Here is a 27,458-nt window from a genome sequence, read left to right on the forward strand (position 1 = left end):
CCACCATCACCACCAGCTTCCTGCCGCGCAAATAGCAGAGTCACCGAGCGAAAATTATGTAAATATTATTAAAGGGACTCAGGCACGGAAATTCATTTTAGGTCGGCGCAGCAAAGTAAAGCTCCGTCCCTCGGATCCTCCTCAATTTATTTGCAAATAAAGGCGAGGTGACCGGGAGGGATCAGGGATATTTAGCCGGGCTGTCAACACGGCTCCTCTGCGCACTGCGCTCCGGAATTGATGGTTTTAATAATTGGGATTTCAGTTTCCAGGGAATTGGTGGCGTTTACACTTCATAAGCTAAACACACTCTTTTCTAAACGGGGCGCACGCCCAGTGAGCGCGAGCGGGCACACACCTGGCACATTTTTATGGAGGGGTGGCGGTGGTGGGGTCTTCTAAATATCTTTAATACGCCCATTCTTCACTTTCCTTCACTTTTTCTTTCTGCTCAGACAACAATTGGTCAAAAAAAAATTATTAATGCAAGCCCCGCACATCACTCGCCTCCCCTCTCTCTCCTCTCTCCTATATCTTTATCTGTCTCCCCTCCAGGGACTCGCGGTCCTATTAGAACAAATGACGAGGGGCCCGGGCGCTTTTGTAAAAAGGAGCAGGCAGGCGGGCGCGCGCCTGTCCTATTATGTGCGACACATGATCAATAGGGCGATAACGCTGCAACATCAATATAAGCGACAGAACAATGAGGGATATCATCGAACATCTATCTTAATATAGCCGACTACAAGGGCCGTCTGACAACCGCGGCAGCTCATGAAAATTCCGCCCCACGAATCTACCACCATCTCCTCCTCCTCCTCCTCCTCGCGCTCAATAGACTATGCGCTCTCATGCACACACGGGCACACGCACGCACACATTCGCGGTGCAGCTGGCGCGGCTATTATTTTCCCATTTCAATTTGACACCCCTGCCTTTCATGCTAATTCTATTATTGTAGGAAGTTTATGTGATTCCGTATCACTAGAAATCGGTAATGTCTAATAACCCTTTGGGCTGAAAGGAGGGGGCGGCGGCGGCGGTGGGGGAAACTGCCTCGAGACCCGCGGCAGCCAGTGGGAAAATAATTACTTTCATATCAAAACTCAGCAGGAGGCGCAGGGTCCTATAGCCCGCGGCCACTAACCTCATTCCAGCTCGGCCTTTCAAATGAATAAATTTGTTAAAGCAATAAATACAAACAGCCAGACGGACTTGAGCCCCAGCTCCGGCTCACTACTCAGAGGGGGAAAAAAGGGGGGATTTATCTGCTGTAACACGACAAAACTCCAGCCGCCATGATCCGAGGTTCTGCCACACAGCAGCACTCCCCTACACCCGAATCTCACCTTCTTCCCCTCCCCTGCTCCTCCCTTTTCAATATGGCCCTGGAAAGACAGTGATTCAATTTAAACAATAACTTTATTTATCAAAATGTTTACATATAAATATCATTTTCTCGTTTTTTGTTGTTTTTTTTTTTACAATATCTGAGGATTTTTGTTGTGTGTAAGATGTTTATTGTAGCCTAGTTTTTGTTACAAGTTGTTCACCAAAAAAGGGAAGAAAACAAAAGAATAAAAGGAGAGAAAAAAAAGAAAGAACCTGCTTCTAAAGGTGTTTGAGGCCTGAAGCCCAAATATAAGGACAGCCACAGCTTTGAGGGGGGGCCATCTGGATTGATCACACCTTCTGATTCAAAAATAGATGAGGATTAAGTCTCCTGATTCCTGATATGTTTTAGAGCATCTCAGCAGAGCTTTGGGAATGTTTGAATAGTCTGAGCGGTGTTCCTGGTCCTTTGTTTATGTTTGCTCCTTGAAAGTGTTAGTCCATATCGACATCCTCTCCATCTGTTCCGGGTGTTTCTTGACAGTCTGTGTTTGCCTTGAGACACTCGGAGAGGTCTGGAGACGCTTGCTCCTCTCTTGCACCCTTCTCTTTTGCACACAGCTCAGCAGATTGGCAGCCATTGGTCGCCGCCTCCAATTGAACTCTGGGACTCCTCTCCTCGCCGCTGTCGCTGGACTGCGTGGAGCTCAGCCTGACCCGAGCTGTCTGAGTTGAACTGTTTGGTGGAGAAGAAACGGGGAATCTTCCATCCCCGCAGTCACCACCACAGTCCTCCACGTCGGCTCCATCCGCTCTGCTGCTAACGTGATTGTGGTGATGCTGCGTGTCGTGCTGTATATGATCCGAATTCAGCGGCTTGGTGATGCTGCCAAAGCTGCAGAGGTCAGAGGAAGCGGGGCTCCCTTCACTTGGCACACACCTCTGTCCCAGGCTGAGCCTGTTAATGCTGTCCTGACATGGTGTGGCCTTCAGGGCCGCTTGGGGCACTAGAAAACCCAAAGGCTGATGGGTAACTGGGTAAAGCAAGAAGTGACCTTTTCCCACCAGTGTCCTCTGATTAGGCAGCGAGGGGAAGTCCAGCAGAGATTTCCGTCGAGGCATGGTGTCAGAGAGGAGGCTCTCCACACTGAAAGGGTTTCGTTTCTGCAGGGCGGAGGACCTTGGGCCTCCAGGGCTGGAGCTGTGCGTGCTGCCTGGTGAAACCTGCTCCGAGTCTGCTGTTGTTCTTTGGTTTTGGTGGTTTTGTAGTTGGCTGAAGTCGTGCCGCGTTTGGTCACAGCTGGATTCAGTTTGGTGTCCTCCCGTACTCTTCGATGCTGGCAGTTCTATATGAAGAGTAAGGTTAGAAGACTGCTGCTCGCTGTCAGTGAACTGGGAGACCCCGCTGTCGCTCTCTGAACCGCCGGGTGTGTGGAAGCTGTCACCTGCGAGGAGTTTATTCTGGGACTTGAGCAGCTTCCTCTCCTGTTTCCTCTTCTTCTTCTCCTCCCGCTCGCGCTCCCTTCGTGCTATCTCCTCCGGGTCCATGGGCTCGCCGCTGCAGGTGGTCGGGTGGGAGTTGTGAGCAGGTCGGCCCGGCCCTTTCTTTGTGTTCTCCTTTTTTCTCCATTTAGCGCGTCGGTTTTGGAACCAAACCTATGCACATGTACACACAAATATACACATGAAAATACATGCACAGGTGGAACACTAGCACACAAGGTGGATTTTGCAGGAGAATGGTCTTTTTTTCACAACAACATATAACAAAAAGGACTTTTAAGAAAATGTCATTTTATACATCCTGTTGCTTTGGTGAATTTTGACAGAATTAAACTGAATTTTGTTTTAATAGTTTATCAAATATTAAAGTTTTTTTTTAGGCGAATCTCCCAAAAATGCTGAGAGGATTTGCTCCTTTTCCCTTATAATTTTTTTTACCTGCTGTTGTTACAGAAATACTCATCCAAGACTCAATTTGCATTTTTATCAATTTGCTAACATATGACAGCCTATCAGAAAATAAATACAATCCACGTATCTGTTAAATAACCATGTAAATAGTGAATTACAGAATATCTTAAATTAACATGGACACCTCTAATCAAAAATATCTTCTGAATTCAGAAAGATTCCCTTTCTAACAAGCATCGGAGGAAAAAAAGAATAAACTCTGTATTAATTTTTAAGGATTCATATTTTTCTTCTTTTTTTAATTATCCCAGCCATAAAAACCATTACATGACTTCACTGAGTGGGGCTGCATTAGACAAAAGGTTTTTTAAATAGAGTGTCTGACAGCCTTATGGCAACAGCAGACCTCTCGTCTGCCAGGATAAACTGATAAAGCAGTGTCTGACCAGAAGCTAAGCACAAAACCAAAAACTGCCTGTAAATCCACCCAAATCCCACAAAGCCTCGAAACAAGTGAAATCACTGCTTTCGTTCTCCGTGTTTCTTTGTTTACTGCAGCTTTACACATGTGCGCAGCACATTAGGTTAATAGGTCACAGGGCTGGAACCTGCAGATGCGCAGATGTGCAGGTGTTAATTACGAACGAGCGTGTGTGATGAGCACCTCCGTCGATTACATTTGACTGCACACTGGCTAAAATCGGCCATATCCCGTCCGCTTCTGTGGGTCGGAGGGACTGTGGCACTTGCACGGCAATCCCTGGCTCTCCTCCCTTCGCAGCGAGCCAAGAAAGGGAGCCTCCCCCGCCCAGGAGCGCTCCACGCCCGGCCTCTGGGCGCGCTCGTGCCCGCGTGTTCGGCACTGATAAGGTCTGGAGTGGTAAAAAGATCCGAGAATATTGCATAATAAGGAGGCGAGACCAGCATCGCGCGCGACAAAGGCGCTTCTTATGAATTGTTAATGTTGGTTATATCTTTCCCCCGCAAACCTGCTGATAAAGGAGCGTTAAGAAGCTTGAGGGAACAATAATCTGCGGTTTAGGAGCGAAATCCCCAAAACAACATCAACGGAGAGCTGTGCTTCGTTGCCGCTTTCACTCATACAGCCATGTGAGAGCTATACATGGCAAATATACATGAACAGCCTCTACGGTAAATTATACAGAATATTATTTTAAAACGAACACAGCGAATTAATTACAAGCAACAAACTAGATCACGTATTAAGTTATTATTATTATTGTTGCTGTTATTATAATTAAGTCAAATTAAACCACCAATTTAACAAGTGATGATCCAGATCCTCAAAAAATAAACATTTACCTTAAAGTATTTTTTTATTATATGAATGTTGTTAATAAGGTTTTATTATTGTTATTATTATTGTTATTATTATGATCAGATATACTATAAAATTAATCGTTTTATTAATAGCTCACCAGTATTCATTACTGTTGCATTTAATAGTACTACTAATAATAATAATAGCCTAAAAGTTTTAATAAAAATACAATAACTCAGCTTTTAAATATATATAGTTAAACTAAAATCTAATAACTGTAAATTGTTTACAAACTGACATGAGACTCTTTGTATAATAATAATAATAATAATAATAATAATAATAATAATAATAATAATAATAATAATAATAGCTTGGGTGTTAAAACAAAAAATGAAAGGCGAAGGAAGAATTCTATTAACTATATCCCCCCTTGGTTTGCTCAGTAAATAGCCATGTTTTTTATTAACCCATAAATCAATAGGTTGCCTACATGCATAATTCAAAGGAGACTCTTTATTGACGCTTTGATAACTGGCAAACAGCTACCTGAATATTGGCCAGGCTAAGCCTCCACGGACCATGACAAAACTATATTGTTGTAGAGAAAATTCAGAGAAGCAGCAAAATAAATCTGGTGTCTGGTGTTGGGCTACGTCCATCTCGAGGGTAGAAAAAAGAAATAAAAATGCTCCTGAGTGTGCCCAAATCTTGTGTCTAATTTGCTGTGTGCCTTTACCTGAACCCGTGACTCCACGAGGTCAAGCCTGAGCGCGAGCGCCTCCCGCATGAACACATCCGGATAGTGACTCTCGTTGAAAGCCTTCTCGAGCTCCTCCAGCTGCCATCCGGTGAAATTCGTCCTCGTGCGCCTCCGTTTACAACCGGGACTGTCCTTATCCGGGTCCCCAGAATCTGAAGACGTGTAAGTATGTGTGTGCATGTGTGTGTTTAAGTGTGTAGAAGTGTGTGTATGTGAGCGCACGTGTGAGTGAGGGAGAGAGAGAGAGACGTTCATGCTACGAGGTTCAAGTTAGCTTGTACATTTAAACCAGTTTGTTGTAAAACTGACAACTATCACTTTTCTTTTTGCTGTTCGACATAAACCACGTCCCGATAAATACACAAATAATTAATGCTTGATTTTATTTGATATAAGAGACAATTTTCTGTTCATTAGGCCTTCAACGTTTAATTTTGGCCAAATGAATTAGCACCCTGCAATGACAAGTTTTTATCTTAGCCTCTTCTGTAGCCTTTACCGCAAATTTACTAAAACTCTGTTTCGTCTTCTTCTTCTCCTTCTTCTTTAAAAAAAAACAAAAAAACAAAACAACCTAGGTTAAAAACTTTTAAAGACTATGTTTGTTCTGTAGGCTGATTTTCCTGTAAAACCTTCCTGTAAAACCAATCATAAAAAGTGGCATATTTCCACTAAAAATGTTTCAATGTAGCGAGAAAAGCCCAGGAAACTTTGGTTTACCCCACTTCCTAGTACAGTACACTGTTTTCATGCACCTCTGTGTGCCTCATAAGGCAGTAAAAAAAATAATTAAAAAAACAAAAAACAATAGCCCAGCCTACCTGAGAGTTTGAACTGCTGACTGTCGGAGGAGAGCAGCGAGTTAGAGCTGACCACCGAGGCCGAGCAGGAGCCGTTAAGTAATCCGTCTATAGAGAAGGGCACGGCGGCCGCGGACTGCAGCTGGTGTCCGCTCGCCAGCTCGTAGACGTGCTGGTGATGGTGGTGGTGGTGGTGATGGGGGCCGAGCGCGTACGGGAAACCCACCAACCCGCCCAAGGAGCCTCCGAACTGGGCGTGAGGATGCTCGAGTACACGGCTGTCCATGCTCGCCCGGGCTGCGGCGGGGCCGAAGTGAAGATGCAGAGGGAGGCAGTGTGGCTGAACATGCAGTCAAAACAAAAAGTCGGGCAGAGGAGGAAGAAGCGGCGAAGAGGAACCGGAGGAGGAGATACGAAGGCGGAGGTGGGGAGGGGGGGAGAGAAGGGATCCCAGGCAGACAGCCGTCTCCCACGGCCACGGTGCGGTCTGTAGTGAAACGGCGGAGACCAGGCTAGGGGAGGTATTTCACGTTTACGGTCCAGCCGATATGTCAACCCTGCTCCCTCTCTCCGCGAGCCAGCTCATTAGGACTCCTCCATCTGCTCGCGGGACCAATAAGAAACGTTAATCGCCACGTGACGTCAGAGACGCGGTTAATGGAGTAGTCTAAAGGAAGCAAAGCAAAAAGGGAGGAGAAAGAGAGAGACAGCGAGAGAAAGAGAGAGAGAGCTTTCCCCCCTTTCAGATCGATCGCTAATTACACCTGGCACGGTCCTTTAATTCAGCCCTGTCAAAACAATGAGGACGAGGCTAAGCTGCCGTGTGGAAATAGCTAACTGATTGAAAGAGCAACTCCATGAAATCCCCAGGAATAAACCTTGCATTTTTTTCTAGAAATAAACATTTTTTTTAATTTGAACTTTTAACGCAATAACCATGCTCCCTCTTTCCCCTCACTCTCACTTCAATTGCGCGATCGTGCATGTGTGCGCGCTCCCGTATGGTGTGTAAGTGTCGTTTACGGGGCATTCGGGTGCAGATTGATCCAATAACAGCGCCTTTATTATCAGCCTCCCCGCCTTTTCCTGAGCTGTCACATTGCATTTTAAAGTACAAGCCTCTCTCCATCTCTGTAACCCCCCCCCACACACACACACACACACACACACACACACACACCACACACACCACACACACATACACACATCACCGAGCCATCCATGACCGAGGTGTTGGTCGACTATTCATTATTTCGATTTTTTACCTCACAGCTTACACTCGTGTTTAGCTGTAAAGTGGATTGTAGCCTACACGACGTGATGTTTCCAAGAATCCAATACAGTAAGTAGTCTCCGTTCAGCCTTAACTGAGCGTGCTAGGATAAAATGCTTTTCTGAGTTAGGCCATGAAGCTTTATTAGCTTTTCTGGAGATTTTTCTTTCTTTCTTTTTTAAATGATATCACATGACATTCACCTGATGATAGGTGTTTGTCCAGCAGTGAGACTTAGTCCACAGATGTTCACGTAGGTAATCAATAATTCCTGTAGTCTTCAAAGCTAATTTTTAAAGTTTGCTTGTCATTCTTGAAATGGTGACTAGTGAAATTTTACCTCACCATCTAGTTGTTCTGGAGCTTCCTACCGTATCACATGGAATTAAGTAAACTTCAGCTCTTGGATAATGTGAGATGATCAAAACCCATAAAATTTCAGTGAATTTTGAGAGAAGGGATCCCAGGCAGACAGCCTGGGTTGTTTTTTTCTTTTCAGAAATGAACTTCTTATGGCTATTGTTGAAAAATAAACAAAGTATAGAACTTTAAATGCAAAAGGTATTCCAGCATTTTGTTCTTTAAAGGAAAAGTAATACTTACACCAATATATTTAAAAAAAAGTAGACCTCTCTGATGTAAGTTAAAGTTACACTGTAGTTTTTTTTAAAGTTAAACTTTATTACATTGTATGAAAGAGTATCTACTGAAGATCTGTCCTGTCTTTCTCCAGTCATCATCAAACATTGATGGCAAATAGCTGCCCCTCCCTGAGCTTTAAGCCTGTTAAAAGGGAGTTTTCCTGCCCACTGTCGCCAGATGCTTGCTCATAGGGGGGTTGCTGGGGTTTTCTCTGTATTACTGTAGGGTCTATACTTTTCAATTTAAAGCACCTTGAGGTAACTGTTATATTTTGGTGCCATATAAATAAAATGTAATTTCATAAACTGTTTTAATACTGCTCAAATATGGAAAAGTTCTACATTTTTAAATTCTACTCAAGTAAAAGCAAAAAGAGGAATGTTTAGCTCCATTTACATTTGCTGTAATTTTTCAACGACTGACAAATATGTTGATTTGAACAGCACCTGTAAAAACAGATCCCCTCTGTACTTACCACAAAATTGTATATAACTGTAGGTCAGTTAATGTAAGATTTAATTTATTATTTTACACTCTGGCTTATTCTAAGTCCTGAGCTGTGTGTGCTTTCATATTTCATGTCTTATATATTCCTAATTTGAGAACAGGCTTACTAATTATATCAACAATGTTCATATGGATAGACGTCATGTGTCTATGTTTAAAGGAAATAAACTACATTGTAGACACAAAGGCTCTGGCATAGTGGCTAACATACAGCAATAGAAAAACACAAACATAGTAGGTTTAGTTGGCCCTGACTGTTAATTTGGCCATTATATTTGGTCAACTAAACTTTAAAAAACCATGCAACAACCAGTACTCTGTGTAGCTTCTTCGTCAGAACAGACATCAGAATTTTTCTGACTCTAATAAAGAAATGCTGTTTGTAATAAAAAGGGAGGAAAAGAGTAAGCAAGGTTTACTAAAAGAGTCTTTATGTTTAAGTAATTCATGCTGATGGGTCCAAATGTTCAGATCATCGCCCTGACAGATGTTTTTTTTCACAGACAGGTGGACAGACATTTCTGAACTCTCAGGAAGATTTTTTTTAAAAAACATTTACTTAGAAATCTGATAATCTGGTAGAAAATGCTGCTGCTCTTCCATTTAGTGTGTGCGCTCATGTTAAGAAAAATGCTGCCGAAAAGAACATTTAAAGTATTGTTTTTTAGTTTTGACAGATACAGCAAACAATTTTAATATCAAAGCATGACATTTCACTTTGTTTAAAGGGTTACTGACTTGAACAGTCCTAATTTACAGTCCTTGTTGAATCAGCCCATCATATTGCTTGACACACAATAACCCACAACCCATCTTCTTTATTTATTTATTATTTACATAACTTCCCAGCCCAGCAGCAACCCCAAAATGGAAAGTGGAAAAAAACATAAAACGATTGATAACCCTCCTTTGAAACTGCTTGGGACAAGGCAGCCAGTTTCAAAATACTTGGCAGGTGACTGGCTGAATCCATCTGTCTATTATCATTCAACTCAGGCTAATGAGCACAACCAAATAATCTAATTAGTGGAAGTTTGTAATAGACACACCCTAAAAGAAATGGAACCAAGCAAAAAAGACAGCATTAAACTAAAGCGTTGTTAGGAACATAAATTGTTGGACAAAGAGACATTGTTTTTCTCCCTCTGTACACCATCACAGTCAATTTAAGCTCAAACAATCAATATGTGATTGAAGTGCAGACCATAATTTAAGTTTAACAACATTTTGCCATTAATTGGTTCAGAACTACAGCCATTTGTGCACACAGTCCATCAATTTCAGATGCTCAAAAGTAATTGGACAAACTAAGATCATTTTAAATGTAAGGATTATTTTTAATATTTGGATGACAATCCTTTGCAGTCAATGACTGCCTGAAGTTTGGAACCAACAACCATCACCAAATGCTGTGAGGTGCTCGGCCTTTACTGCAGCCACTTTCAGTTGCTGCCCACTTGTGGGTCTCTCTGCCTTCAAGTTTGTATCAAAAAAAAATTCAAAACATGATATATTGGGTTGTGGCTAACTTGGCTGTTGAGAGACTGTTCGGTTATTTTTCCAGTATGCTGTTGGTCATTATGCATTTTTACTGTAAAGCACTGTCCAATCAGTTTTGCTGTTTTTAGCTGAATCTGAGCAGATGTATAGCCCTGTATACATCACAGTTCATCCTGCTACTTCTGTGAGCAGTCACATCATCAATAAACACTAGTGACCTGCTTATACTGGCAGCCATACATGACCATACCATAACATCGTCTCCACCATGTGTGACAGATAATGTGTCCCATCTGGCCTTCGTGTTCTTGAGTAAAATGGGCAGTTTGTACCTTGTTGTAAACTGTATTTTCATTTATTAAGGCATCCCTTTACTGTAAACCTTGACAGTGATACGCTCACCCCCTCCTTGACTTGGTTAGATTGTGTTTGTTTTTTGTTGTTTTTGTTAACCATGGAAATAATTCTGTGATCATGCACTCAGTTGCCTTCTGTGATTTTTTGTTGCTGAGCTGGCCAGTGCATTAATTAGTTTTAACAACGGACCAGATTGCTGATTTGACCAAACCTAAAGTTTTTGCTGTCCCTCTGGCAGGTTTATTTTGTTTTTGTATTTTTCAGCCTAACCCTCATTTGCACTGGCATCTATTTGGACCTTTAAAATTCTAGTGAAAAGATTCAAAATGCAAATGCAACACTTATCAGTCAACTATCCAGTTGAGCTCATTTCGAGCCCCTGGAAATGGGAAACTGTGTACAAAAATGGCTGTAATACCTAAACAAATTAAAATCTTCTGTGGTAAAGAGGTAAAGCTAACCGAAACATATCTTTGTCCAGTAAATGATAGAGCTAACTGTAAATGCCTGAAATGAGAATGTGCTGTTATGTAACACAATTCTAGTGATATGTGTTTTATCAGTGGCATATTGGAAAATTGATAAGGTCAATTTAAATATCCATACATTATTAAGCTAGATTTTACATATATTGTCTTCTTTTTTGTATTTTCATTGTGCCTTCCTTTTTTATTTTTGGAAATTGGTGACTCTTTACTTTTTGGTCAAAACCACAACAAGAATAAGCGCATAACTTGAAGTGTGGTACAATGAATTATGAGGTCATTTTGTAAGAATCCAGCATCCTTGTGATGCAATTGATTAAAATAGGAAGTATGCACATGTTTTGAGAACAGACTCTTGTCAGACTTCAGGATCATGTTTGTGGTTTCATGCTAACATGCTTAAATGTTTAGCACAGCAAACGTTGCTCCATGCTGGATCATCTGCACTTGCCATATTAGTAGTACAAACTAAACCTTGGGATGTGGGAATGGCATTCATTTTGTTGAAATTAGATTAAAAACATAGCAAAATAATAGAAATATGACTAATGGAGAGAACAGTAAGTAAGATGTTCAAAGATGCAAAAATTGACCTGTGGGATGACATGAATTTCATGGTAATCCACCCATTAATTTTCAAGATGTTTCAAATCATCACAGCTCTAAGCAGGAAAAAAATTGATATATATAAATATATATCACATTGCAGATGTTGATATATATATATATATATATATATATATATATATATATATATATATATCTCCAACGCCCTTAAATTGACAAAGTGAGGCTCAATCGTTTTTACACCCAACTTGCATCTTTTTTCCATTTATTTACTGGAAGCAAGATATAGCCTTTTCCAGTGACCAGCAACACCATTTCAATAGCAACCAAACAGACTGAAGCAGTCTCTGGTGTCTCAGGTTAAGAAAAAAAGAGGCAAGATGACTGCAATTAAAATTTCAAGTTATCCCATCAAGTTAAGGGTCTAGCCAAATGCGAGGGGAAATGGTGCTCAAATTGATGTGTGCGTTGGAAAATGGGAAATGAAAGGTGTTGAAATTTACAATCATAGCACAGGCCAGGAGCAACTGGGTGTCCAGGTGGACATCTTCGAGGAAGTGATGGAGGGAGAGGGAGAGGGAGAGCAAGATTATACATATAAATTGTAAACGGTGTCGCAGGGGCCAAATCTTGCCCACGGCGGTGACTGCTTCATTTTGTGTTAAATTTCTTGACAGAAAGCCACCCGCGTGCTGGTGAATACTGAATGGTAATCAGAGCTGGTTGAATAAGTGGCTCCCCCTCCCGCTTCCATTACTGTGAATTAATTCGACTTTATTTATCCAATTTCTGGAGCTGACAGAATGTTAATTTGAGTTGAGATTTCTCTCTGCTGTTCTGCCTGTGACCCGTAGCCCTGGGATTGGCGTGTTGTAATAACCTGAATCTTTCACCAGAAGCTCCGATAATTGTTACCTTATTAGCATGTAAATTGTTTAATTAATATTATTATGAAGAACCATATAATCCCTCCGTTACTTGACCCCGAGTCCACACACGAGCAGGCTTTCTGCATTTCAATGTCTAGGTTTTAAATGGACTCTTTAATGTTGGCTGGTCGTCGGGCTCTTATAAACCCCTCTTTCCTCAATCTTAGTGCAACTTTGAACAGCTTGAGAGGCCCTTTTCATCTCCCTCACTTCTCTATCTCTTGCTTTTGCTCTATTTCCTTTTTATTTCTGTGCTGTTCTTTCTGATATGTATTTATTTTCCTGCTGCCATTTTTGAACATCAAAATCCAATGCCTTCTTGTCATTTGCTTATAAAAGGTTTTTTTTTTCTGAAAGCTCCCCCTCCCCATCCAAACCCTCCCCTGTTCTTTCCCAGTGGCTGTGTGAGCCAAACACATGCAGTGCTCGATGAAAAGCAGCCCTTGACATGAGGTCCTCAGAGACTGCAGCATTTAAATTCCCTTTTCTTCCCTCCTCCTCTTTTTGCTGGGCACGAGTGACATTGTCAGATGCTAGCTTTAATTAACTTGATAATAAGATGGGCAACTCACATGCAGGCCAGGGTTCGGCTTGCCTTGCCTCTAGCCCTCCTCCCTTCTCTCATCTCTCTTTGCAGGCCACGCCACTAAATCTACACTTACGCAAGGAAAAGCCTGTGAAAAAAGTGACAAAAATATTTTTGATTTGATTTCAAAATACACTTCAGCCTCGGGACTGTTAGAGGGAATTCCCCCTCCTGAAATCAGATGTTTTCTGGATAAACTACAATTAAAGCCACGGCCACGTTACTACTGTCCAACCATCATAACATACAACATCAAGCTGAGTGTATTTATTATGGTACAAGGTATCAGCATTATCAACTTAAGACAAATATATATTTGCCCTAAAATCCTCAAACAGATGACATTTAATGACATAAAATGAGATCAGTTTTGTGGAAAAAGTACCTCGGGATGGTTATTTGGTGTAGAAATGTACCAAATCTACCAAACAAATGTGGCACTACCTCCTGTGGTAACCCCCTTAAAACTAAGGTAGCAGCAGAAAGAAGCTGCTTTTTAAAGAACCTCATGTTTGAGTAAAAATTCTGTAAATTTTCCAGTCTGTTGATAGTAATTGCTAAAAATGAAACTTCCAAATAAATAAATAAATCCTAAAACTGAAGTACATGCATCTATAAATTTGCCAGTGAACATAAGGATAATTAAAAGGCCTGGCGGAAAAGCACATCCTGAACACAACAATTGATTCAAGTTATTTGGAGACAGTGTAGGTACGTTTGGTGTCGACCACACCAGACCCTTTCAGGATAGCATGAAGCCACGTGACAAGTGGAGCCAAAAAAGGACCTTTTAGTATAGTATATTGTATATACTTTACTAAACAAACTAGGAAATCCATTTTATGGACAACACATGCAATAAAAGTCTGAAACATGTGCAACCAATTTTAATTGGGTTGTAAGTCTGTGTTAATGATAAACAACTGCAACAGGATATAACTCCTGACGTTTTCTTAAATGAATTAGGCCAGATGTTTATGGCCAGATGTTTATGTTCCTTGTTTATGTTCCTCATGTTAAGTATATTGACTTTATCAGTTTCCATGGGGTGCACTTATTTATTTATAGTACTTTATGCTGGATGCATTGTACTGTTGGAATCTTGCTTGTTGGTAAATAATGAAACAAACCTACGATTCAGTGTTCCTGCTGTGGTAAAATGTGCAATACATATCAAAACATAGAGCGATTATTTCAGTGAAGTATAGCTTATTGTTATACCTTAAAACTGATTGGTAGCTTAGGCCTTCAAAAACATAAAATCTATAAATGGATCTTGGATTTTGCTCGAGATAAAATGACATCAGTTGCCGTTACTTTGGAAAACGCTGCAGATTTTCCAAAATTCACTCAAAAACATCATAGTTTTACAAGTGAGGTTTGGAGAGTAAGCAGAGGTTCACTTTTTATTTATATGTCTGTTTGTACTTGGCTGCTGCAGTTTAGGAACAGCAAACATCGCTGTTTTGATTCCATCTCTAAAGGAGGAAAACTTTGTTTATATGTCTGTGTATGTAATCTGATCTACTACACATTTGGCTGGTGCATAGCTGTGAACCAAAGGAAACACATGATCATTTGGTTGAGTGGTCTATTTTCTGCTACTTTCACAATGTTTTCAAAGACATCCTTGAACGACCAACAGCAGCAACACGTTCACATAGGATTTCAATATACAAGTGAGCTCTGATCATGAAGTTTCCTTATAGATGTGTCCATTATTATATATCTGTGTGTGTGTCGTGGGTGTTCTTTGGGTGACAGCTCCAAGCAGCTATTATTTGTTCCAGTCACATTTCAAATACAAACACATTTGTAATCCAGGCTTAGAAACAGCATTCATCAACAAACGTCCCATCCCACTGTGTATAGTCATTGTAATAAGAAAATACAATTTCTCAATTCTAAGGTTTTGCATATCAGGGCATAATAAGAAAAAAACAAATCGGGTCAATAGTAGATCTCAAAATTATGTAAATACAACCTCAGATGAAAAAAATAACATATTACACTGTTATTATTTATTTAACAAAAATTGAGTTAAAATGCAGAAGCATTGGGCTAAAAAGCACACAAGTACGTCTTTACTACTTCCACAGGAATGGAGAGGTAAGTAGCAGCAAGGCGCTGCTGATCAAATGCATGTGATTAAGTGATCATTGGCAAGTGGAGCACTTGTATAAAAGAAAAAAAAAAGATTGAAAGTGTTGCAATAGCCTAGTCAAAATCCTGACCTCAGCCTGAGAGCTGTGCATAAGCAAACATCCCCAAACATCAATGAGAGTTGTCTACAATTCCTCCACAATGAGGTGAGAGGCTGATAAAGCCATATAGAAAACTCACAGTTATTGCTACTTAAGGTGGTTCTAAAAGTTCTTGAATCACGGGGTGTACTTAGTTTTTTCACACCCAGCTTTTGGTTTAGTTTTTGTTAATAAATAACAGCACAGTGTATAATATTGTGTTGTTATTCATTTGTATTTAACTACTTTGAGAACCTGATAAGGAGTGTATGATTTTTATTGTGTCCTGAAATGCAAAACCTTCAAACTAAAAGGGGTATACTTTCTTTTTAATGATTCTGTAAATAGGACTCTTTATTGTGCCAATAATTAATAGCCCGCCTTAAATATACCAGTCCTACATGATGGTAACAGTTGAATACTGAATGTTAAGAAGGGGCATTTTTTGTGTGCCTATTAAGAAAAGAAACCTCTAGCAACAGGTTTGATGGACACAGAAAGTCACGCTGTCATTGAGGCCTCTGGAGATTACTATTTTGATGCATGGAAGTTTCTAAGAGGTGGCACCTTAAGAAAACCCAAATAACATTTCTGGATGTTAATTCTGAGTCTGTGATAACAAAATTATGTCCACATTTACTGGTCATTTTATCTTATCACTTCACTGAGAATGTTATTGCAGTGAGCAGTACATGCAAGAAAACCCCAAAAAATCCTGTAATTGAAATAATTTAGCATGAAGGTGTGTGTGAGTGCTCAAAAATACCTATAAGCAGTCACATCAAAGGAAACATCTGCAAGGCAGTCTGGGTATGTTTAAAAATAAATATCATAATCTAATTAATTGTAAGATGAACTCAAAGGACTCCTAAACCTTGTTTCAATACAACTAAAATTGATCCATTTTTGGAACTTGTGCTAATGGGTGATCACAGCTTGTATGTGTCACTTATATGTAGTAGTTTGGCAGCCATGGTGGACTCCGCATATTAAAGAGATATGGGCCGGAAAGCTTCTGTAATGGCAGAATAAATGGACAATGAAGCAAAAAACCAAAAAGACTTACCTTAAACTCTGTCAGCATAGCTCAATAGGTGCAAATTATATTTCCCATGACAATTTGTGTCTCTAAATTTGCATTTTAAGTAATAACTGGTAAATGACTGATAGCTGGTGAAGTTATCAACTAACTCTAGTTTGCAAGCTGAATCTATAAAGTGCGAAGACACACAGTTTCCTTCACCAGAACTGGAGTATGAAATTCTCACCCCAGAGCAGACATATTAGTAAAAATGCTTGAAAAGGTATCCAAACATAATTAAAAAGTGAGGCCTAGCAGAGGCAAGCTAAAACCGCCTTAACAAAATCCAAACTGGTAAAAGTTTTATTTTATTTTTAAATCACCAGCTGTACATTAGTTTGGAAGGGCAATCGTAGCTTTAGAGGAAAAAACTCTAACTAACCAAGGAAGTAAAACTGAAAGTACAGTCATGGTCAAAATTCCGTAGTAAAGCTCTTTGACTCATAGATAGATAGATAGATAGATAGATAGATAGATAGATAGATAGATAGATAGATAGATAGATAGATAGATAGATAGATAGATAGATAGATAGATAGATAGATAGATAGATAGATAGATAGATAGATAGATAGATAGATAGATAGATAGATAGATAGATAGATAGATACCTTTATTAGTCCCACAAGTGGGAAATTTCATGTTAAGGCTGCCAACCTATTGCACGCATTGGCGGCATCATCTTACCCTCCGACCATACATACATTACACAAAAACATCACATGGGGAAGACAGGTCAGAGAGGTGTAACAATGGAAAATGCACCACATGAGGAAAGATAAGGACAAAAAAAATAACTCCCTCCAGACTGATCTCCAACAGGGAGATCAGTTTGAGAACAGAAAAAAAACACATCATGAAAATGATTATGATTGTTCAACAACTTATTGCACATGTATACAAAAAATGTATGAAGGACAAAATTAATGCCACCTCTTACAACTTTCAGATAATAATTACTGTCAGTTTCCTCTTGGCTCTATAGTAATCTCAGACACATAGTTCACACTGAAGCCTCACCTTCCTGTTATCTTCTGTTTGTGAGGGGTGACCAATCAGGAGACAGTAGGCTTAGAAGAAGGTTTCAAGTACTGGATGAACTGTGTGTCTACACCACGCCTCTGTGTAAGATTACAGTTAAATCCTGTGAAGCTACTCCAGTTGAGATCAAGAACAAAAATTTGGAGCAGGAAATGGTCATCTAACATCTTATATCGTTCCCATAATCACGTGACCTGTTGTTAACATTCAAATGTAGGTGCCATATCCACGAAAAGAGGAGGCTCCCACAGAGCACCTCCTCCCAGAACATTGTTTTTTGCTTGATATATAAAAAGATGACCCTGTGATCATGCAGGTTGCAAGACACAAGAATGAGAATCTCTTCTGAGCCATAAAACCGTCAATATTCCTCTTGAGAGAAAGAATCAAGTCATATTAATTTTTATAATTAGCAAAGTAAAGGTGAAGCAGTGGAGAGTTAATTACTCAATTACTGCCTGCAAGTTAATTTTTAACTATCTGAAATGAAGTCAGTCATTATTTAGTGATTGGTTGATAATTAAGAGTCTAATCTAAATTAATGGTTGCGAGACGGTTTTTTGATCCTGCTGTGCGCTTGGTGCAGCATTAAACCAGGAAAGTGGATGCCATTCCAATTAGAAGCGAAAGGATTTAATGTATTGATGTTTTGTTTTTTTCCTCCCACAAATCTTTTGCCTGACACATAATGAAAGCTTTGATAATTTAGAAAAGGAAAGACCCCATTTCCAGGCGAGTGCGTTTTAGCTCCTTCTCTCCATGCAATTAGGAAACTTTTTCTCCATCTAATTATGAACATAATTGTGCCTGTGACAGAATATTGGGAGGAAATGCAAATTGTGGTTAAAGTTATTTTCTTTAATTCACCTCTCGTTTGATAGATTAAACCTGATGCCTTTAAGATCTGCCTGTGTGTTTAAAATTGAGTGGATTAAATGCCAAACTTCCTCTGGAGCAACAATTCCATTTCAATTAAAACTGACTTATCACCTTCTCCTAAAACGTGCTTAATATGCCAAAAATTTTTCCATGCTTGAAAGAGTCCAAAATGCCATTTTAATTGTTATCAGTGAGTCGCATCTCCCCCTCTCTCCCTCTTTTCTCTTTCTTCTGCCCACCCTCTATTTTTTTCCTTGGCTGTCTTGGCACAAGCCGCACGGAAATAGACCTAATTAACCCCCCTACCCCGCAGGGAAATCCGCTATGCAAATTAACATTTTCAAAATATAGTAATTTGAGAAATGGCGACGCCAATTTTTCATGCACGGGCTCGAAATATTTGCATATACATTTAGCAGCCCAATCAATAGAGCTACTTCTCACGTGCACATTTGTGGAGGGGAGGGGTGAGGCATTAAAATAAATGCTGGGATCTGATGGGCATACAGGGGAAGAATGGTTGGCCCTATTCGGCCACTGGCTAACTACTGGAGCCCAACAAAACCATCTGCTGGCAGTGAAACGGTGGAAGGGAGAAAAGAGGGAGGAGAAAGTCCCCCACCCCACCCCAAAGGGCCCAGCTTAAAGCCACTCTGTAAACAAGGAAATATGTTTTAATTAGGAAGCAAGTTCACGCGCATCTCATTTAAATCACTTTAATGAATAGCTCCGTCAGAGTGGCCCCCGTGCACTGACATGAAATGACTGATGCTGTTTGAAACAAAGGCCTTTTCTTCGGCGCGCTCGGTTCATGTTTTGTTTTCTCAACTCACTGAGCTCCTCATTGTCTGTTAACCCCTACAACTTCAATTTAAAGCATGAACAACTGTAGACTCAGTTGCACACTTATTTATTTGGTTAGCATGAGCTCAGATTTGACAATAAGCACATTTAAAGAAATCAAAACATAATTTTTACCGAATATTTTGACACAAAAGTGCCATGACACTGACAGGCAGATTCACTTTGTTTGCTATATAACTGGACAGAAAAGTGCATGGAAGGCACACGATAGTCTTTGACCACAGCTGTTCAGAAACACAATTACACTGAAGATGTATGTGCTTTATTTACATGATCTCAATGATTTATTTTTATGTGTGCCACTCTGTGACAACCCTCATTGTTTCCTCCATGCTAATCAGCAAATGGATAATATATTGCTGAGCGACGGTTATTTAAATCTGAATACATGTGCTTTATTTCAATACATGACCCTTATGTTAAATCCCTAAATGTATACAATGTATACCACTTTAATGTTGTTTTGTTTTGAGCATCTTTCTTTGCACAGCTGTAGGTTTCACATCAGTCTATTGTCATCAGTTAAGCCTTACAACTTCTCATGTCTATAAAACAGACATAATTACCTGTGTGATAGAGTCAGTAGTGACTTTGGGAAATTAGATGTGGGATTCCTGGTGTGGTATAGGCTGTGTGGTTACATCCACATCCTGAGACCCCAGCTCATTGGTTAGCTATTACTGCAAATGTTTTGGCTCAACCTTGCAAAATTAGCACCATGTCTTACTTCAAATTTGTTGACCAGTTACCTCAATTAGCATTCACAGTTCCACATTCAAGCACTGACAGCATACAGCTTTTCTTACAGTGACCACAGCACAGGCACATTTTGAGCCTTTACATAAACTTCAAACTTGTGTTTGTGAAGCTCAGCGGGTTATTGTTAAACATGGATGGTTTTTGAGAAGGTTTGGATTTGACTGCAGACTCTTGAGAAGTAGGATGCTCTGAAGACCAATGCTACAAGTTCCTGCAGCTTCATGTACAGTAGAAGACAGGAAGTTACTACATATGTTCTAAAGAGGAAGCAAACTGAACATCACATACATATACAGTCATAGTAAATAGAAAGTATCTATGTATCTATCAAGTCTACAGTTTCAGGTACCAAGACATAATAAAAATAAAATCTAGCTGTTGCCAGGTCCTAGATGAACAACATGTGACTCTGTTACACTGTGTCATTAATTAATAAAAACTCAACTCAAAATCGAAGTACACACTATGACTCAATAATGAATGCATTGCTTTCACACAAGAATGAAAACAATGCTGTATATACACATCTATACATGTTTATATGTATACATATACACATTTACATATGTATTATTTGCAGAATATTATTTGTTGATTGTTTCTTGTAAGCTTTGTGGTCTTTGCCTGATGTAAATTAATTCCATGACAATAATAGTATTATTAGTATAATATTTGCTTGATTCATTGTAATAAAAATATCACGATGAAACTCAGTGGCATTTTAGTACATAGTTGCAGAAGCTATAAGATCAATATATTATTTATACATAAGTAATATATCACCTCCTCCTAAAATTAAAGCTGAGCTCTCTTGATTAAAGGGTCACTGATTTTCCTTTTTTCTGTCAGACGTGACACTGAGCCTTCAATGGCACTCAGCCAAATTCACAGGACAGTTTAAGCAATTAATGCTCAGAGGTATCAGTCAGCGAGAGCAAATAATTTCACATAAACTGCCAGTGCACCAAGCACAGCCTGATGATACCCTCCGGAGCATCCCATCCTAACATATGCTTAATTGTTTACCACTGCTTGTTACATAAATAGAGATGCTGCAGGGGAGGAGGGGGAGCAGGCGGGGTGTGTGGGGGGGTAGGGTTTAGAGTCAGTACACTATGAGACGGAGCTGGAGAATTAATAACAATTTGTGGCAAATAATTACTTATCAATTAAAGCTGTTATCCTGCCTAATTAGGCAGCGTTCATTAAATTCAGCCAATTTAAACCTTAATCAAAGTTAGCAGGGCCTGACAGCACTGAGTGGCTCAGTGAAGGAGCGCCCTCCGGTGGATAAGATGCATAAAATAAGTGGATTTTTTTTAATCATTTAAAAAAAAAAACAACTACTGTTATTCTTATGTTATTTGTTAATAATATAATATATATTTGCATTTACTCACTGTATATAATCAGTTTCCATGGGAATTTACTTGTAAAATGAGTAAATAAATAAAAAATATTAAGAGTACCAGAAGTTTTATTGTGGTCCGAAACCAACTAAACCTAACTTTGTACACTACAATTCTAAAAACCAAACCAGAAAACGAGGCTAATTAATTATTTTCCACCAATGATGACAATTGATGTTGCATAGTATTTATTATCAACAATGGTAGTAGAAGTAGTAGTATTGAACTTAAGAGTTAAAATTATTTAGGTCATTTACTAAAGTGTAAAAAAGTATTGAACATTAAACATTAACATCTTTGCAAGCATCTTCTTGTATTGCGTTGCTTATTTACTTTGCTGTATTCATCACTTCATAGATCCAAACATATCTTTTTTTGTGAAACATCGTTATCTCCAATAATAATAATAAAAATAATAATAATAAAAATACAAGATTAAAAAAAATGAAAAAGGTGTTGGAAGTGCAGAGTCTAAAATTTAAAAAAAAATGTGTGCACATAAGTACACTCACCAAAGTTCATTTAAGAACAAATGCCCTTGATTATTTGTCACATTTCAAATTAAAAGCATCTTCACCCTGCGGCCTGTCTCATTTTAAAGCCTTCACTTCCTATGTGGTCATTTGACAACAAAGCACGCGCTTCTCGGGGCGCCTCGCCACGAGGAACGAGTTAATTAATATTGGCTCTTGTTTGGTCTAGTTAATGAATGAGTAAATTATGCACCTCTGGGACACCGCCTCCCCAATCGGTTTAAATTATCCCACAAACCCCTCACACCCCCCTTCTTCCAACATTGTCCTCCAATTTCCCCACTCTGATCCTGCACTGATGGGGTCCCTGTCACTAACCACACACACACAAACACACACACACGGAAACCAAGGCTATACCCCTGCCGTCTCCATCTGTCTTTCTTTGTCCTGATTTGGTGTGTTCATTGTCTTCTGCACAATTATTGATGCATTTTTTCTTTTCTGTTTTTTTTTTTTTAATTCAACCCTTCTGTTCGACCCCGGATCGTCAGCTCAGGGTAGCAAATAACTTCCATCCCATTAACTCGTTTTAGAGGGAAAGCTAGTCAAACAAAGCTTGGCCACAATCTGATACACACATACTCCCAAACACACACACACACACACACACACACACACACACACACACACTGTCCTGTTGGTGAGAAGATCCACATTATTTGCATTAAAAGCCTCACACCGTGAAATTCATTTATAATTACAAAGTGGGGTGCTGTGTGTGTTATGCAGATCAGACTTGTGTGGTGAGTAGAAGGAATATCACACTTGCATTGGTTATTTTGTGATACGCTAACGCTGAATGTATGGTGACAGATTGCAATTATCTCATTATTGTAATTGTCAGAGTCAATTCCTTGCAGGCCGTGTGCAGGCTGCATGAAGGATTCCAGGAGTTACACACAAATCTACAAATGTAGCAGGGTTTTTCTGTTATTGTTTTTTAATAGTCCAAAAGCCACACTTTAACAAACACACTGCAGTCAGGGCTTCACCTTAAACATGTGATCACAATCTGCAAACACATATTAATGTTTGTAATCTTTATAAACTGAGCGTATGTTGATTGATTGTCCTGGCACAAACAAAGGCTTAAAAGAAGAGTCTGCTGATTTCATTTCACCAAAGTTCATAATGTTGAATAAGTCCGGGCCTCCTGAAATAGGCTGTTTCAGTTTTGGCTGTAACAGTGAGCCATGCTCAGCCTTGTAGATCTCCAGCGCCCTCGTGTAGTGAAAAAGCTGCAGTGCAGCTCCTCATGTGGCTATTTTGTCTCTGTAAAGCTGGCAGTGCTCTAGGTTCCTTCTCTCATCAAAGACTATTCAGTCCAAACACCAAAGGCAGTCACTTCACTGGGGATCAAATATTCATTGTTAAGATCTGTGGATCAGCTGACTGACCTCCACAGCACATGACTGGAAGTATGTTTCAGTAGATTTTTTTTAAATACCAGAAAAGATATTTACTGCTAAACAACTGTACTTTTATTGTGCACAAAAAAATTAACTGCAATTGTGCAAAACAGGGATTGAAAACTTTGATCATTTTTAGGCTTGTGTGCAACCCCGTTAGTATAGACAATTCCTGCTTCATAAATAGTTCCTCTTCTTTTTGGAACTGGAATTCCAAAACCGCTGGAACCAAAGGGAGGAGTTATTGTGACCCTGTCCTGGAACAATTGTGCTAATGGCAAAGATATTTAAAAATTTGTAAATTTTAAGTACAATTTGACAAAAAAAGATTTAAGACTAATTTTGGGGGATTTTATTAGTTTTATACATAATTTAATTACAGATTAAAGAAAAATAAATTAATGAATGGAGATTACAACAAATAATACAACATCTAACAAATCTCAGTAATTTAATAATTGCAGAAGAACATTACAAAAAGCTAAAAAGGAATTTTGGATAACGTAAAGAACATTTAAAAAGAGAGGCATCACAATAGATGACTACTCATTTTAACACTGAACTTATCATCTCATACACATCTGCCACATCTGCCTGAAGTGATCATAATATCTTTGCTTTTTTTTTAAGTCCTACATAACCCAAAATTCACTTTTTGATAAATAAGCCAATTTTAGGAAAAGTCATGAAATATAAAGTCATAAATATATAATATATAATAGATTTGACCAGAATTACATGATTTTTAAAAAGCCAAGAGGACAAAATGACTCCATTGGCTTTTTTGCTAAGTTGTGTCCGTTGTGTCTGCTAAATCTGTGCTGTTACGCACAGTTTCCTGGAGATTCTGAATTTCCTGGTAGTTTGTTTTTTGTTAGTTCTTTCATCAGTTACAGTTAGAAACATCCCGTAAAACAACATGTAAAAGCTGAGCTCTCTTTTCTTCACGTTCGCTTTCTTCCTGCACTGGGTCACATGAATCCTCATAATACACATTAGACTGAACTAATAAAGGGTACAGCAAGGCTGATAATATCCTGATATTTTAGTAAATGTCGCTTTTTCTTTGAGCTGCTCTGTCATCACACTGTTTTTTCAACTTGTTAAGTTGAATCACTAGAAGTAGAGCTTGTGAAAGAACTCCTGCCAGGAAAACTTTTGTTTTTTCTTAGTTTCTGCATTTCTATGTGTGAAAAATTGATATTTTGCCTCGCAGCATCAAAGGTGTGTGTCTTTAGCCCTTTAGCTTTTTTTTACATAGCCAACATGTCTTCATGTTAAAGTTACATTTAGTTTATTTTGATGTTGGTTCGCGAAGTTTATTTGTTTATTAGATTCCCCTTGTGTTCTCTTCCCCAGTATTTAAGTTTTCCTCACTCTTTATGTGTCATGCTGTCTTATGTTATCAAGTTTGTACTGTCATGTCTGTGTCTCATGTTTCCTGTTTTATTTTGAAGGTCTGTGTCCTATGTCAGTGTTTTTTTTTTTAACCTTTTTTGAATTTGAACTCATCACAGAAAAAGCAAGAACATAGGTGAAAAACACCACTGTGAGTGTAATGGAGGACTTTTCTGAAAGACTGAGGAAACGTTGGTGATTCCTTCTAATGCAGAGACATTAATTGGAATTGGGTCAAAAAGTGCCAATGTGAATATTAGCCATTAGACCTCCTTAAATGTATTTATTTTTTTGTCAGTTCCCCTATGTGTAGGTTGATGTCAGTTACTGTGCTACACTAGCTGTTTTATTTTGATACAATTTTGTCTCTGCTTGTTTAGCTTTACTTCCTCCCCGCGCTCATTGTGGTGTTTGTCTACAACTGTGCTAATTCATTCGGGCTGTTCTAATCAGCCTTTGTGTAGTTATATCCTTGATTCTTCCTTTTGTGTTTGTAACATCTGTTATTTCTTCATGGCATTCCTGTATCCATTTTCAGTTATTAAAAAAATGTAAATAAGTCATGCTTGATCGTTGAGATGCGGATGTCTTTTGGCTCACTCACTCTATACGTGTGCACAATTTCATCATAAGTTACTACAAAATTCCCAAGAAAATAAAAGACAGTTACGCTTAAATTCAACAAGATTAACTGAATGTGATGACTTAATATCAAAAATAAATTAAAAGCCATCCATGACATTTGATATAAAGAAAACACATTCCTCCTATGTGTGTAACTGCTCCACAAGTTTGCAGAGTTTCATCCCTAATTGCAGAAAAATTCCTGAGAAAATAAAGACAATTGCGTTCTCGTTGTGTTCTGTGGCTCCGTAGTGTCGTGTTTAACACGTTTACGGGCCAAGCAACAGGTTGCTCGGCTGATTACAGCCGGAGACGGGAAAGGGAGCCTAATTCCCTTTGCAGTCGCAGCAAAAACCTGATCTCTGTTTTAAGCTAGACCTAGGGACAACTAGAAGCATTTGGTCTGCAGACCTCAAAGATCTCACCGGAGTATACCAATTTAGAAGATCAGATGCAATGTTTTAAAAACAAGTGTCAAGATCTTAAAATAAATTTGAAAACTAACTGGCAGCCAGTGTAGCGAGGCAAGTATAGAGGATATGTGCTCTCGTTTGTGTGTGCCAGTCAGGAACCTTGCCGCGGGGTTTTGAACCAGCTGTAGTCGGCCAATTAATGACGAAGTAACACCATAGAGGCTGTTGCAGAAGTCAAGGCGAGATGAATTAAAGGCATTGATTGCTTTTTCAAAGTCTCTGAAACAGAGAAATGGCTTCACCTTTGCAAGTAGGCTTAGGTGAAAGAAGTCAAAAATATAGAGCTACCTGCTCTGGTGATTCTTTGATCTCAGACTTTTTATTGCTTTGACAAAATATACACTGTTAAAAAAGAAAATTAAAGTCCTGACCAGGACATCGCAGAGCTCCTGGACAGCTGTTCTATATTAATCCTCAGTATCTCTCTTGCCCCAGACAGGAAGCAGCGATGTAGTGGTTCAGTATATACAACAGTACTCACAGACGCCCACATCCAACTTGTTGGATCTCTTATTGGGGTTCAGTGTATTACAGGGCACTTTCTATTTCGTTGAGACATATTTTAGATGGAGGGACAGACAAAGGATGTAAAACAGGTCATTATTTAGCATTTTACAAACAATTAAATCCCTGTTCAATTTAAAATACAGTGTGATATCTTACAGCTTAGTTTTTTCCCCACTGAATGTACAGATGCCCTGTAAGATTTTAACTCCCTAATGCTTAATGTTGGTAATGCTTAACATTTCCTAATGTTAAGTCTTTGGTTTCGGGGAGAAGAACATGTTAGCAGCCAGGCATGCTTATAATATTTGTGTGTTCAAAGGATTATTTTAACACAATAATTGAAGTTACAGTTATTTGGATTCTGTTTTAGACACATAACTTACTTTGTTAACCAACGATGAGGTTCTAATAATTTCAGCTCACTGTGCTGAAAAAGAAAGTTACTGCCTTTGATCTGAGACAGAACCACAGCAACAAGTTCTTTTTTCTGCAGTGCTGTGGGGAAACAATAGATTTCTGTGGATTTCCAAATAAAGAAACATGATTAACTGCTGTGTTCGTTCTTAGCGTGTTCAGTTTTGTTAGTTCTGAGTTGCTTTCGTTTAATTCCTCCCTCAGTCTTCATTTCTGCTTTATTTAGTTCATTTGTGTTTTCCTGTTTAATTCAAACATTTTCCATTTAACTTTGAAAGTTAGTTTGACATATGCTTTGCTTTTAGTTTTGTTTCCTGTTTCTTTTCTAATTCAGTTGAGCTGCTTCTTGTTCTCCACGGCTGTCTCCACTTTTCCTAATTACCCTTATTACATTAAACATGTTACCTGTAATGTATCAGCAGTGTTCCTCTTTTTCTTCTCCTTCTTGATTTTTTGCTGGAGGTGGCTGGTATTTCAGATCCAACCATTTCTTTTGTGCTCTATAAAAATGATACATGTGAAAAAAACAATCGACCTATAAATTTATTTATTTGTTTGTTTGTTTGTTTGTTTTTTACCAATTCTGATGAAGTTTTGTCTTACATCAATTGTGTCATTATTGAAAAGTGAATTACCATAATTATTAATTTCTTAAGTCAAAAACAAAGATCACCTTCAGTTGACTTTTTGAACTTTTTCTTTAGATTTTCTCCAGATGACTGCAAATGGATCACACAATAGTCCCTTGGATGCCCTCTCCATTTCTTTCAGCTTATTCCTCCTCGTCCACATGTGAACGTCGTCTTCTCCTTAACGTGGCCGTGAATAGTCTCTACTATGACATCAGCACATGCCTACATGAAAAACTTGCATATGCCAGAACA

The 27,458-nt window shown here is 39.1% G+C and overlaps 1 protein-coding gene and 1 long non-coding RNA gene across 2 annotated transcripts in view; one reads left to right on the top strand and one right to left on the bottom strand.

Moving 5' to 3' along the window:
- LOC309708938 overlaps positions 1 to 27,330 on the top strand; it is a 41,626-nt gene extending 14,296 nt beyond the window's left edge. The window contains exon 3 of the long non-coding RNA XR_014277378.1: positions 27,279 to 27,330. This is a non-coding gene — a long non-coding RNA (uncharacterized lncRNA). The remainder of the gene's footprint in view (positions 1 to 27,278) is intronic.
- LOC309708935 (homeobox protein unc-4 homolog) lies at positions 1,404 to 27,338 on the bottom strand. The gene is made up of 5 exons (XM_082537304.1): positions 27,248 to 27,338; positions 26,980 to 27,074; positions 6,113 to 6,691; positions 5,268 to 5,443; positions 1,404 to 2,988 (listed from the first exon to the last, which is right to left on the bottom strand). Exons 3-5 carry the CDS (start codon positions 6,375 to 6,377, stop codon positions 1,828 to 1,830), a joined length of 1,602 nt encoding a protein of 533 aa, XP_082393430.1. The 5' UTR covers positions 6,378 to 6,691; positions 26,980 to 27,074; positions 27,248 to 27,338; the 3' UTR covers positions 1,404 to 1,827.
- Between the last annotated feature and the right edge of the window lie 120 nt (positions 27,339 to 27,458).

The sequence above is a fragment of the Aulonocara stuartgranti genome (genome assembly GCF_965226115.1).
Source record: "Aulonocara stuartgranti genome assembly, chromosome: 6".
In the NCBI taxonomy this organism is placed as follows: domain Eukaryota; kingdom Metazoa; phylum Chordata; class Actinopteri; order Cichliformes; family Cichlidae; genus Aulonocara; species Aulonocara stuartgranti.